General features: G+C 45.6%; 1 protein-coding gene across 1 annotated transcript in view; it reads right to left on the reverse strand.

Moving 5' to 3' along the window:
* LOC126188620 (venom carboxylesterase-6-like) overlaps positions 1-14,418 on the reverse strand; it is a 134,246-nt gene that overhangs the window by 99,793 nt on the left and 20,035 nt on the right. The window contains exon 2 of the mRNA XM_049930222.1: positions 6,877-7,011. Coding sequence (XP_049786179.1) covers positions 6,877-7,011 — 135 coding nt within the window. The remainder of the gene's footprint in view (positions 1-6,876; positions 7,012-14,418) is intronic.

Below are 14,418 nucleotides of genomic sequence, written 5' to 3' on the forward strand. Positions count from 1 at the left end.
GCATTTGTCGGTATACTGGATTTCACAGTATTGCGTATTCATTGTGCACAATTATTCCAACCGACAATGTTAATTTTTCTGCAATTATCCATGCCTTTGTACTGATTCCACTATTGTGTATTACTAATGCTAAACTTCGTGTGCCAGTATGTTTGTTACTCCTTCACGCTGAAACAGTTGGACGGATTTGGAAGAAATCTGGAATGGAATTGGCTTATACCTTGGTTTCACACATAAGCTACTTTTAAAAGCGTGTAGTACAAGATATTTATTGAAGACTGTAACGTGAAACGAGGAACAATAATGACTCTTAGAAAAGCTATTTACTCTTTGACTTTTGAACTATATCGTATTCCTTTGTTTTAATATGTTCTACATAATATGATTCAATGTAATGAATACAACGCACAAAAGCCCGTTGCATTTTAGCCCGGAGCGTCACGTTTATTGTGTATCTTCTGAGAGGTTTGAAGACATACGACAGTGTCATTTAAATTCTGTACGACAGAGAGACGTCGTGCCTTTACATGTAGAACGTGGTAGGCTTTTAGTCAGGCTGGATTTGATTATGATATATGCGCATATCGGCTGGTAACAGGCGCACACATGAGGACAGATCACGTTGTTTCTTGCACAAATATCATAAAATTTCCGCTGCACCGAACAAGAAATTGCTTATTTTCCCTCTTCGACGAGTTATTATGTGTGTTACTTCTACACGCTCAAGGGGATGGACAGATTTGGATAAACTATGGCACGGAGATAGCCTATATCCTGAATTAATACATCACCTACGTTTATTCCAGAAAAAGTCGATGTCCCCATGGGACGGTCAACATGTCAAGTGCTTCCGTGGGGTGGATAACGCGGCTAGAAGGTTATCCATGAAAGTTAATTATCAAATGAATGCATAAAGTTTAGCGTAGGACTAGTATTTAATTGTTTTGACAAACCAAATGAGTATTTACATGAACCTAGCACAGAATAAATATTCCTGTAGGATAAAGTGATCACTAAACTCCATAGCAACATAACTTACGTACATGAAAAATTTCGCAGCACGTGTAATGTTGGTAACTGTATTGGATTGTGGTATCATCGGGATTCTGAGACAATGACTTGGCTTTTCCGTTTGGATTTGATTGATTTATAATTTTTTTTGTAGATTTCGTTAGCTTCTTAGGTCTCGATTGTTCAGAAGAATTAGTGTTAAGAACTTAGATTGTGGAAGTCTGTTGGATTGTGATACCATCGTGATTCTTGAACACTGCCTTAGTTTTTCTCTTTGGGTTTGAATGATTTGTAGTTTCTTTGGTGATTTCTATTGTTTTTAGCGTTTGGAAAGCTTGCTTTTCGGACAATGACGTGGCTTTTCTGATTAGATTCGAGTGATTCGTTATATATAGCTATATGACACGGCCACTAAGATCCTAATCCACCGTCCTTGTGGAGTGCTGAATCCGACAGCCTCGTGCTGGAAGGACGGGAAATGCACCAAAAAGTAGCATCGGGAACTGTTAAAAGAGATCCAAAAAGTTGTTCAGAAGCAGAGTGCCTGATGACCGGGAACGTATGGTCACAAAGTGGGAGGCGCCGCACAGGGCGTCGTAGTGGTCGACTGCAGGGTGGTCCCGTATTCACAGCTCGTTTCCAAAAATTTTAGCGGCCTCATTAATGTGGAGTTTTGCAACTCGTTTCAGACAGTTAAATATATTTGCAACTACATAAACAAAGGCAGTGGCTGGGCGATATTTATTGCTCAACGGCAGTGCTACGCTAATATTGACCTAAAAGATGAAGTGCAGATATTTACAGCGGATCGGTATGTGAGCAGCAACGAAGTGGCATGGCGGATACAGGGTTTGCCGCTTAACGAGAGGCACCCGACGATGACACATCTTGCGGTGCGCCTTCCCGATTGCGGGCACATGTACTTCACGGAGGCCAACTTGCGCAATCGAGTAATGACTCCGCCCACTGCCACCGCCACCGGATTTTTCCGTCTATGCCAGATGGACGATTTTGCTCGAAATTCGTGTACGCAGAAGTGGCATAATTTTCCACATGGAACGCGTCACGGAAAGAATGGACGCGTCGTGTGTAGGACACCCCCGCCAAAGGCTGGCACTGTGTGAAGGCATGAGATGGCCTTGGGCAGAATTTACACCGCGGGTGTAACACACTTAGAGCGTTATTGCGTGCGACTGCTACTGACCCGTCTCCGGGGCCCCCATCACTTTCCGGACGCTCAAAACAGTAGATGGACATGAAAAAGCCCCATTCAAGGAAACATGTGAGGCGATGGGACTTTTAAAAGGAAGCTTCGATGTAGGACGCCGTGTTGTTCTGGTCATCGGTCAAGTTGAGAGGGCTCTCCGCTGTCATGTTGAGCACCTGCGGACTTTCGAATTCGTGACGCTTCGGAAAAAATATAAAACCGCATTATCGAAAGATATCGCATACTGGTACCACAGGGCAGTGCAGACCAGCGACGACATATATTTCAACGAAGCGCTAACGCTTACTGAGGAGAAAGGCTGTTCAGTGGTGGGAAAACGACCGTCTTTTTTCGGCATACCCACGCCACAACCAGCGGGGCAGTTGCCCACTGATTTGTTCAAGGAGCTCAGTTACCATACGGCAACCTTGGGGGCTCAAGTTGCGCAAATTGAACTCCAGCTTTGACCAGAGTAAAGGCACATTCTTAATAAAATTTTGAGTCGCGTAGATATCGGAAAAGGGGGTTCTTATTCCTTGGACACACCTGGGGCTACCGGCAAGACATTACTTTTGAATTTGCTACTGGCGCAATTGTGATAGGACAGGAATATCGCGTTGGCCGTTACGTACTCTGGAATAGCAGCGACCTTGCTCAGCGGAGAAAGAACTGTCCATTGGGCGTTTAAGCTTCCTCTGAACCTTGCGAGTGAGGAAACGGTCATCTGCAACGTAAGCAAGCGCATTGATTGCGCCGCTACGATGCAGCAATGCAAATTGATCGTGGGGGACGAGTACTCGATGTTATATCCGCGGTATCCGAGTGTTGATGGGTGGAGTCGTTGTCTTGCTCGAAGGCGATTTCCGAAAGATGTTGCCGGTCATCGAGCGTGGCACTCTGGTAGTCTAGATCATCGCGTGCCTCAAGTCTTCGCCATGCGGGTAAACGTTTGACAATTAAAATGGCAGTCCAGCTCTACAATGACCAAGAGTCTACGCTCTTCGCTCAATACGTCCTCGAGATTGGCAAGTGCCGCATGGCAATGGATGCGGAAAGGTTAATAAATTTGGTACTCACTTCTGCAACATTGCAAGCTCGGAAGATAATTAATGAACTTTTTCCGAGGTTACAGCAAAACATGAGCAACGAGAAGTGGTTATGTAAAAGAGCACTATTGACGGCCAAGAATGAATCGGTGAGAAACATTAGTAAAAGAATTATTGATCGAGTACCTGGTGAGATGGCCACCTACATGTCTGTCGATACAATGACGACAAAAGACGACGCTAAACCATACCCTGCAGAGTTTCTAAACACAATCAGAGCTGTCGGGGTTTCCGTCCACAATTTGGACCTGAAGGTGGTGTGCTTTTCATACTGATGTGTAGCTGGATGCACCAAGATTGTGCAATGGCACCAGGTTACACATCACGGAGCTGAGAAGGCAAATCGTGCAGATCCCCATCATCACCGGCGTAGCCAAAGGAGATGCAGTATTCATACCACGAATTCCAATCATTCTAACAACCTTGCCTTTCCAGTCCAAACGCTTGCAGTTCCCTTTGAAAATGGCCTTTTCGATCACTATAAATAAGAGTCAAGGAGAAACACTAGAAGTGACAGGTATTCATGTGGGCCCACCATGTTTCTCACTGGCAGTTCTAGGCTGGCTGCGCGCATATATCGAGAACAGAGAACCAGAAGTATCGGAACGTTGTTTACAGAGACGTATTACAGTGGATATCTGGGTCTCCAAACACACCAAGGTAATTATAATCTTTCCCGTCCTCGACATGTCGCAAATAGTCGTGAAATTATTTACTCCGTTTCCTGGCACATTTTGTAATTCGCTACTTGACCGTGTAAAAATTTTCTCCTTAAGAGAACGGGTGACTTGTGAGCGATATGTATTCTGTCAGTTTCTCAAATCGTCTTTCTTTTCCGATGACGGGAGGTCTGCTGGGCCGCAAGTGGCTCGCGCCTCAAAACGTCCCAGTGATAACTTTCGTCAGGGCGCATATTCGTGGATAGCGAGTTCCGGAATTAACATTTCTTTATAACCAACTGTTTAACCGTGGGTAACACCGCGGGGCACAGATATTTATAAAATAAAAATGAAATGGATACAACTACACCAAAACGAAAATCAGATGAACTTATTTATCCATCCAAAAATGCTAAAAATACATAAAAGTCTCATTTTGAATGATTTGAAAACAGAATAATAAAACGATCATCGTTTCATTTCGCAATTTACATCAACCTCTTGTGTGGTCGCAAATTATTTCCAAATGAATCAAAGTTTATCGGAGGATGAGTTGCAATGCTGACTAGAACTTTTTGATATCAATTATTTTCGGACATATAATCACAAGAATAACGAGTTACCAGAGAATCGAAGAAATAGTTACGTTCTGTAAGACGATAGCATGTGAAAAAATCCCTATAACAGTTAACGTAGTTTTTTTTAAGGCTAGATCGCGGCATTTGTTGAACCACAAACCTCTGTAAACAAAAAACTAGGTACAGCTATGACGCCAACTTGCTATATAGATTATTTTCTGACGACCTGTTCTGACCACACCATCATTCTTGTTCGTACAACCAAGCTTTTGTCTATTGATCTCTCTCTCTCTCTCTCTCTCTTTCTCTCTTTCTCTCCCTCTCTCTCTATTTCTCTCTCTCTCTCTCTCTCTCTCTCTCTCTCTGTGTGTGTGTGTGTGTGTGTGTGTGTGTGTGTGTGTGTGTGTTGTCCTGTCTTCTCTCAGAGTTTTGATGAAACCTGGATGGGGTGTGACTACTTCACGGGCCATCTTGTGTTTTCAGAGCACCATTCGAATTATTTGTTAAATATATCCTGCACGTTAGGTGACATACAACTACCCACTCTACGTTTCTTCTCGCACAGTGTTCCGAGTGCCTTACAACAAAAATCTGTTTCTCCAGTGTTTTCCTCCAAGATCAACATACTTTCATTTACCTTCAGGGAGATTTACAGACGAGGCTTTTAGCTGAGGGCACATGGCTCAGGATGCCTTTTATAAGGTTCTTTGTCTCCAGTGGCGATAGTTGACCAGTCATCTGTGGCAGATGTGCCGGAGCTGTTGTTGTTGTGGTCTTCAGTTCTGAGACTGGTTTGATGCAGCTCTCCACGCTACTCTATCCTGTGCAAGCTTCTTCATCTCCCAGTACCTACTGCAACCTACATCCTTCTGAATCTGCTTAGTGTATTCATCTCTTGGTCTCCCCCTACGATTTTTACCCTCCACGCTGCCCTCCAGTACTAAATTGGTGATCCCTTGTTGCCTCAGAACATGTCCTACCAACCGATCCCTTCTTCTGGTCAAGTTGTGCCACAAACTTCTCTTCTCCCCAATCCTATTCAATACTTTCTCATTAGTTATGTGATCTACCCATCTAATCTTCAGCATTCTTCTGTAGCACCACATTTCGAAAGCTTCTATTCTCTTCTTGTCCAAACTATTTACCGTCCATGTTTCACTTCCATACATGGCTACACTCCATACATATACTTTCAGAAACGATTTCCTGACACTTAAATCTATACCCGATGTTAACAAATTTCTCTTCTTCAGAAACGCTTTCTTTGCCATTGCCAGTCTACATTTTACATCCTCTCTAAATCGACCATCATCAATTATTTTCCTCCCCAAATAGCAAAACTCCTTTACTACTTTAAGTGTCTCATTTCCTAATCTAATTCCCTCAGCATCACCCGACTTAATTCGACTACATTCTATTATCCTCATTTTGCTTTTCTTGATGTTCATCTTATACCCTTCTTTCAAGACAATGTCCATTCCGTTCAAATGCTCTTCCAGGTCCTTTGCTGTCTCTGACAGAATTACAATGTCATCGGTGAACCTCAAACTTTTTATTTCTTCTCCATGGATTTTAATACCTACTCTGAATGTTTCTTTTGTTTCCTTTACTGCTTGCTCAATATACAGATTGAATAACATCGGGGAGAGGCTACAACCCTGTCTTACTCCCTTCCCAACCACTGCTTCCCTTTCATGTCCCTCGACTCTTATAACTGCCATCTGGTTTCTGTACAAATTGTAATTGGAGCTAGTGCAGCCAATTTCGGGCTATCATTGTGTGGCGAGGTATGGCTTTCCATAACTTCTGAGCCTGCGCCGACACAGACTCATTACAAATCAAGTACTTGCATTACAAAATTATTAAAAGCCTAGAAAATTCAATAAGTGTGAGGAATACGCGTAACTCAACACTGTGAGGCTTTCCCTTGAGGATCATGAAGATGAGGTTTTCTCGAAGTCTTTTTTGGGTGAGTCTAATGCTAGATATCATTTCTCAGCGGATATTTTAACGAAATATCATCACTCATCCTTCTGCTTTGACAATGAGTTTGCCATTTACTATTTTTTGCACATTACGCGCCTTATCCCTGGCCGGGCATCATGGCTTAGGTTTTCTTTGGTTTCCCCAGATCGATTAACATGAATGGTGGGAAGACTCCGGCGTGCCGTCAGACTTGTCATTGTCATTTCTTTTTAGTGTAGAAAAGCATCTTCTGTTACTGTCAGTTATGAAAACAAAGAAATGGCATGGGAAATTTATATTGTTTGTGCTACTATTACTACTACCTCTACTGCTACTACTTTAAATATTACCATATGTGTGAAAATGTTGATGTACAGGCAGTCCTCGTTCCCGATGTACTTCCCCTCCGCATTCAGCTGAGGGCAGGGACTTCCTTCTTTCGTTGCGTTGAAAACGTCGTCCCACTTGTCTGGCTTCTGTGCAACCTGCAGAACCAAAAAATGTTTACCATTATTATTAACAAATCAAATGCTGAACTGGAGAAAAAAGAGTTTTTTGTCATGGTATTAAGAAGTACAGAGTGGCTACATTATTTGTTTGATCATTTAGAGTAAGTTCGTACCGATGTTGATCGATTTCTATTATTTTTAGAAATTGGCAAACCCTAAAAGTTTATAAATCACCAGACTTAGTTACTACAAATTGCTAGACTTATGAAAGCATGACAGTAAAGTTCAGTTTTCCACTGCAGAATTAATACAGCATTGAGAGCAGTACAATTAATAGTGATTATTCGTTAATTACTGGCTCCTCGGTTCTATGCCGTCCACCTCCGAAGCCGAGAGGTCAGTGTATCTGACTGCCATGCGGAACGCCCGGGTTCAGTGATTTTTCCTTCGTGAGAGGACTGGAAAACGGTACGCTCTGACTTGCGAGGCGACTGAAGATGTAACCTCCCAATTGCTAATCGGTCAATATGAATTTATCGGACGCGACCGCGATCATGTGAACATAATCATTAAAAGACAATTTTTGGGGCAGCCGTTTCCGCAGTGGATAAGTAATTATCAGTGAGAAGCGTACAACTACACTATGTGATCAGAAGTATCCGGACGCCCCCATACACATACGTTTTTTATATTAGGTGCATTGCGCTGCCACCTACTGCCAGGTACTCCATATCAGCAACATCAGTAGTCATTAGACATCGTGAGAGAACCGACTGGGGCGCTTCGCGGAACTGACGGACTTCAAGCGTGGTCAGGTGATTGGATGTCCCTTGTGTCATACGTCTGTACGCGAGATTTCTACACCTCTAAACATCCCTAAGTTCACTGTTTCAGATTTGATAGTAAATTGGTAACGTGAAGGGACACGTACGGCACAAAAGCGTACAGGCCGACCTTGTCTGTCGACTGACAGAGACCGCCGACAATTGAAGAAGGTCGTAATGCGTAATAGGCAGACATCTATCCAGGCCATCACACAGGAATTCCAGACTGCAACAGGATCCATTGTAAGTACTCTGACAGTTAGGCGGGAGGTGAGAAAACTTGGATTTCGCGGTTGAGGAGCTGCTTATAAGCCACACATCACGTCGGTAAATGCCAAACGACGCCTCGCTTGGACGATTGAACAGTGGAAAAACGTTATATGGGATGGCGACTCACGGTAGACAATGTGGCGATCCGAAGGCAGGGTGTGTGTATGGCGAATTCCCGGTGTACGTCATCTGCCAGCGTGTGTAGTGCGAACAGCAAAATTCGGAGGACGGGGTGTTATGGTGTGGTCGTGCTTTTTATGGAGGGGGCTTGCACACCCTGTTGTTTTGCGTGGAATTATCACTGCACAGGCACAGGCCATTGGTGTCTTAAGCACCTTCTTGCTTCCCACTACTGAAGAGCAATTCGGGGATGGCGATTTCATCTTTCAACACGATCGAGCACCTGTTCATAATGTACGGCCTGTGGCGGAGTGGTTACACGACAATAACATCCCTTCAATTGACTGACCTGCACAGAGTCCTGATATGAATCCTTTTTAACACCTTTGGGATGTTTTGGAAAAGCTACTTCGTGCCAGGCCTCACCGACCGACATCAATACCTCTTCTCAGTGCAGCACTCCGTGAACAATCGGCTGCCTTTTCCCAAGAAACCTTCCAGCACATGACTGAACGTATGCCTTCGAGAATGGAAGCTGTCATCAAGGCTAAGGGTCTGGCAAGAGTATACTGAATTCCAGCATTACCGATGGAGGGCGCCACGAACTTGTAAGTCAGGTGTCCGGATGCTTTTGATCACACACTGTAGCTATTCTTAGAAATAACTTCCTCTACCTTCTGATTAGCTGAATTTCGATTAATGTATGTAATAACAGTGCATTCACGCCCAGTAAAATACGAAAAGGAAATGGATACTACGAAATTTCGAATGGCCCACAGAAAAACGTAATGGAATAATATGAAAAATTCATTGTCGCCAGTCCAATTGGACAATATCTGTTCATTACCTAATCGATAATACGTACAGTAACAATTACGTATTTCTTTAAGCAAACGTGCGTCAATAGAACGTCCACACACATATAAGCAACACAACAACCTGGTACAAAATAACAGTGAGAAAATGTTATCAATTACTTTAACTCGGTATTAAAATCAAAAGTAATAATTTGGAATAGCAAATAAATGACCATTACTGAAATTATAGACAGTTGAAAACTTTCTACACTGGTACGGAGAAATCACAAGATGTAGTTGTTTGACATAAAAGAAAGGTGGTAGGCGTGTTTCTACATCTGAAACATGATGTCTGTTCATATTTCGCGCCAGTCGCATAAGAGTGGCTCTAGTACCGCCAGTATGCGGAAGCAAACGAGGTTTTCTTTAAATACACGCTGTAACGGTCGTGAGCGTTAACTACCTTTGAGATTGGACTTGGTGAGTTTATGTTTAGTCAAGAATGCCTTTAAGGCAACAAAGATGCCATTATCAATACTTCACTGAGTTTGCACGAGGTCGTGTAACAGGACTACGAGAAGCTGGATGTTCCTTCTGCGATAGAAAGACTTGGGAGGAATGTAGCCACTGTACATGGCTGCTGGTGGCGGTGGTCACGAAAATGTACGGTCCCAAGAAGACCGGGTTCCGGTTAGCCACGTGGCTCTAACAAGAGGGAAGACCGTCGTGCTGAGAGTATGGCTCTGGGCATCGTACTGCAACTGCAACAGCAGTTTGAGCAGCAGTAGGCATCACAATGACACAAAGAACTGTTACAAATCGACACAGTTTCCCTGTAGCGTGCACTCCACTGACTCCAAACTACAGCCATTTGTGATTTCAGTGGTGTCAAGTGAGAGCTCATTGGAGGGCAGGAAGGAGGTCTGTTGTGTTTTCTGATGAAAGCTGGTTCTACCTCGGTGCCAGTGATCACAGTATATTGGTTAGAAGGAAGTCAGTTGAGGGACTGCAGCCAGGGTTTCGGCTTGCTAGACACACCGGACATACACCTTGAGTTATGGTCTGGGTGCAATTTCGTTTGACAGCAGGACACAATCTCCTGTTTATCCCATCCACGCTAACTGTAAATCTGTACATCAATCTGGCGATTCGACCTGTTGTGCTGCCATTCATGAACAGCATTCCAGGGGCTCTTTATAACAGGATAACGCTCCCCCACATACCGCTGTTGTCATCCAACATCCTCTACATGGTGTCGACATGTTGCCTCGGATTCCACATCTGTCTCCAGTCGAACATATGCGGGACATCATCGGACGACGACTCCAGCAACATCCACAAACAGCATTAACCGTTTCTTTATAGACCGACGAAGAGTAACAGGCATGGACCTCCGTGCCACAAATGACACCCGGTACCCATCGAAGAAAATGCATGCTTTGAGTCAGCTTTCCGTTGGTTACATTGGTTATTAACATACCAGCATTTTATATTTGCAGTGGCTTTCCTCGAGCTTACATTAGTCTCTGATCTTGCAATGTTACTCACTGAAATATATTACCTAGACAAATACACTCCTGGAAATGGAAAAAAGAACACATTGACACCGTGTGTCAGACCCACCATACTTGCTCCGGACACTGCGAGAGGGCTGTACAAGCAATGATCACACGCACGGCACAGCGGACACACCAGGAACCGCGGTGTTGGCCGTCGAATGGCGCTAGCTGCGCAGCATTTGTGCACCGCCGCCGTCAGTATCAGCCAGTTTGCCGTGGCATACGGAGCTCCATCGCAGTCTTTAACGCTGGTAGCATGCCGCGACAGCGTGGACGTGAACCGTATGTGCAGTTGACGGACTTTGAGCGAGGGCGTATAGTGGGCATGCGGGAGGCCGGGTGGACGTACCGCCGAATTGCTCAACACGTGGGGCGTGATGTCTCCACAGTACATCGATGTTGTCGCCAGTGGTCGGCGGAAGGTGCACGTGCCCGTCGACCTGGGACCGGACCGCAGCGACGCACGGATGCACGCCAAGACCGTAGGATCCTACGCAGTGCCGTAGGGGACCGCACCGCCACTTCCCAGCAAATTAGGGACACTGTTGCTCCTGGGGTATCGGCGAGGACCATTCGCAACCGTCTCCATGAAGCTGGGCTACGGTCCCGCACACCGTTAGGCCGTCTTCCGCTCACGCCCCAACATCGTGCAACCCGCCTCCAGTGGTGTCGCGACAGGCGTGAATGGAGGGACGAATGGAGACGTGTCGTCTTCAGCGATGAGAGTCGCTTCTGCCTTGGTGCCAATGATGGTCGTATGCGTGTTTGGCGCCGTGCAGGTGAGCGCCACAATCAGGACTGCATACGACCGAGGCACACAGGGCCAACACCCGGCATCATGGTGTGGGGAGCGATCTCCTACACTGGCCGTACACCACTGGTGATCGTCGAGGGAACACTGAATAGTGCACGGTACATCCAAACCGTCATCGAACCCATCGTTCTACCATTCCTAGACCGGCAAGGGAAGTTGCTGTTCCAACAGGACAATGCACGTCCGCATGTATCCCGTGCCACCCAACGTGCTCTAGAAGGTGTAAGTCAACTACCCTGGCCAGCAAGATCTCCGGATCTGTCCCCCATTGAGCATGTTTGGGACTGGATGAAGCGTCGTCTCACGCGGTCTGCACGTCCAGCACGAACGCTGGTCCAACTGAGGCGCCAGGTGGAAATGGCATGGCAAGCCGTTCCACAGGACTACATCCAGCATCTCTACGATCGTCTCCATGGGAGAATAGCAGCCTGCATTGCTGCGAAAGGTGGATATACACTGTACTAGTGCCGACATTGTGCATGCTCTGTTGCCTGTGTCTATGTGCCTGTGGTTCTGTCAGTGTGATCATGTGATGTATCTGACCCCAGGAATGTGTCAATAAAGTTTCCCCTTCCTGGGACAATGAATTCACGGTGTTCTTATTTCAATTTCCAGGAGTGTATATTCCCGAAATTTCATTACTCTACATTAATTATTTTTTGATGTTGCGACTTTTTTCCGCGAATGTATTATAGCAGGAATTACGTAGCCCCAGAGTAATGTTTACGTACATGCACAGAACTCAAGAAATTTATAAATGAAGCTCATTAAAATTTCTTATCTTAAATATATAGGAAGTGACGTGAACGAACAAATAATAATGGACCTTCAGCACTATTCCAACGCCAGAGTATGAACCAGTAACTCCATCACAAAATAACACTCTGAAAAACAGCAAGAAAAGAAATGTGCAATATTTGTATACTTCTAGATAAAATCTAAATTTGCTAGCAATACTTTAATTAAATTTACTTTACTGTAACTTCAGTCTGGTTATAATAATGAATATTGCCTCTAATTATTATGGAACGGAATAAATAACTTACTAAGGCATCATTAATGATCACATTTTCAGTAATAAATCAAAACCGTCAGTATTGTCCTTTTTAATACGGTCTTTCGTTAATCAAAAGCCCTCGGATTTTTTATAGCAGGAGAGGTACAGGACCTGTGTGCTAGTCCTAAGGTGTCGAATGAAGATAGCTCTGATTACCCTTCTCCAGTTCCGCCGTAAGACGGACGGAAGTTGATACCTGCGTTCTAGGTACGTAGCGCCCGTCTTGTTGGCAAGAGGGTTTACGTCGCAAGTATAATACCGGCATTGACCTCTGTTGTTTGGTCGTAGTCTTAAGTGGGAGCCATCGGGGAGCTGAAAGGCGAGTCTGCAGATGGAGCTGGTGGATAGTCGACTCGCAGGCGACGCAGAGAGGGCATCGCGAGCTGCTGGTGGAACGGCCGCGTGTGTGAAGGGGCAGAACGCCTTGGAGGAGCGTCGCAGGCAAAGGGGCGCCCAGGCGGGAGTGGTGACTTCGGAGCGGCCAACGGCTGTTGCAACGCTTCACAGGAGCTGCGCGTTGTGTGGCATAACTGGGTTTCGACGGTGAAGTGTGTATAGCCTCACTGAAATACTTGGGGCATTGAGCTTTCAGAGAGATGGGGCCCCTCCACGCCCGCACCAACGTGGTGACCAAACCAAAAGTTCTACTGTCACCTCCGTAAACATGTTAGTTATCTAGTGGGTGGATCACAGGATGCTGGGCTGTGATGTTGTCCGTGCGTCTGGGTAAGGCTACGCATTAACACGGTCCATCAGGTGATAGATAGTGGACGAAACGCGAGTGAGGGTAGCGATTTGAAGAGCAGAGGGAAAAAAGTGCCATGGCTCGTGCCGTGGGAAAAAAACCTCTGCGACAGTGGGATGGGTAGTAAGAGCAGTAGTGGCTTACTAGCTGCGATAGTTCATGCAAGGTTGGATTTGTTAGTATAGGTATCATGCATCATTACCGTGACAGGCGATGGCGATGTGTCCCAGTTGCTGCGGCTGCTACTTTCCTGGAACAATCAATATCGTTATACAGTAGTGGGAGATCGGCCATAGATCATCTCACTGTGTGGGGGATGTGTGGAGCTTGTTTGCGTGCAGTGTACGGTACGGCTTCCCTGTATGGTGCCAGTTATTCGGCAGTGTATTTCAGCTGGATATCCAGTAAATGCGTCTGATTAACAGGGGCTCGCCTGTGCCGTTATGTTTGCGTAAGCTTGGCCATAGATGTTATGTCCTTGCAAGTATGTCTTTTGGTCTTTTATGTTTCCATCTATGGTTGTGGTCGTAGTTCCCCAGATTCAGAATAAACGGGTTCTGCGAGTGTCTGGAGTTTCTGTATAGTCTTGTGGTGAGTTTGTGGATTACCTCCGTGAGAGTCTCAAGTCGGTATTCCCGGTGAAGGTCCGCGATGCGTGTGTATCGTGGAGCATTGCTTATGATTTTGAGTACCTTGTTTTGTATGAGCTGCAGACGGCGCAGGCGTGTAGGCGCAGCGTATCCCCAGACGGGAGCTGCGTACGTCATCAGGGGTCGGATAAGTGTCATGTACATGGACCTCGACACCCTTCTGTTCAGTGTGCTACGCCTGTTGAGCATAGGATAAAGCTGTTTGAGCCTCGCGCTAGCTCGGTTGGTCATGTGTTGTATGTGGTCCCCCCAGAGTAATTTCCGGTCCAGCCAGACACCGAGGTATTTGACTTTCTCGCGGAAACGTATTGGGCGTGCATGTAGAGTTATTGGTCTGCAGTAGCGGTGTTTGCGCAGTTGCTTCGGTCTTCTCGTGAACAGAACGGCTTCGCACTTGTCGACGTTTACTCTAACACGCCATTTCTCCAACCAAGGCTCAGCCACTCTGAGTGCAGTCTGTAGGCGTGACGTAATATTTGATGGTTTCCAATCTTGCGCAAGGATGGCTGTGTCATCCGCGTAGATTGCCATCATTGTGTTGTGTGTGGTTGGGAGATCGTTTATGTAGAGGTTAAACAGTAGGGGCCCTAGGATGCTTCCCTGGGGT

The sequence above is a fragment of the Schistocerca cancellata genome, chromosome 5 (genome assembly GCF_023864275.1).
Source record: "Schistocerca cancellata isolate TAMUIC-IGC-003103 chromosome 5, iqSchCanc2.1, whole genome shotgun sequence".
Lineage (NCBI taxonomy): Eukaryota > Metazoa > Arthropoda > Insecta > Orthoptera > Acrididae > Schistocerca > Schistocerca cancellata.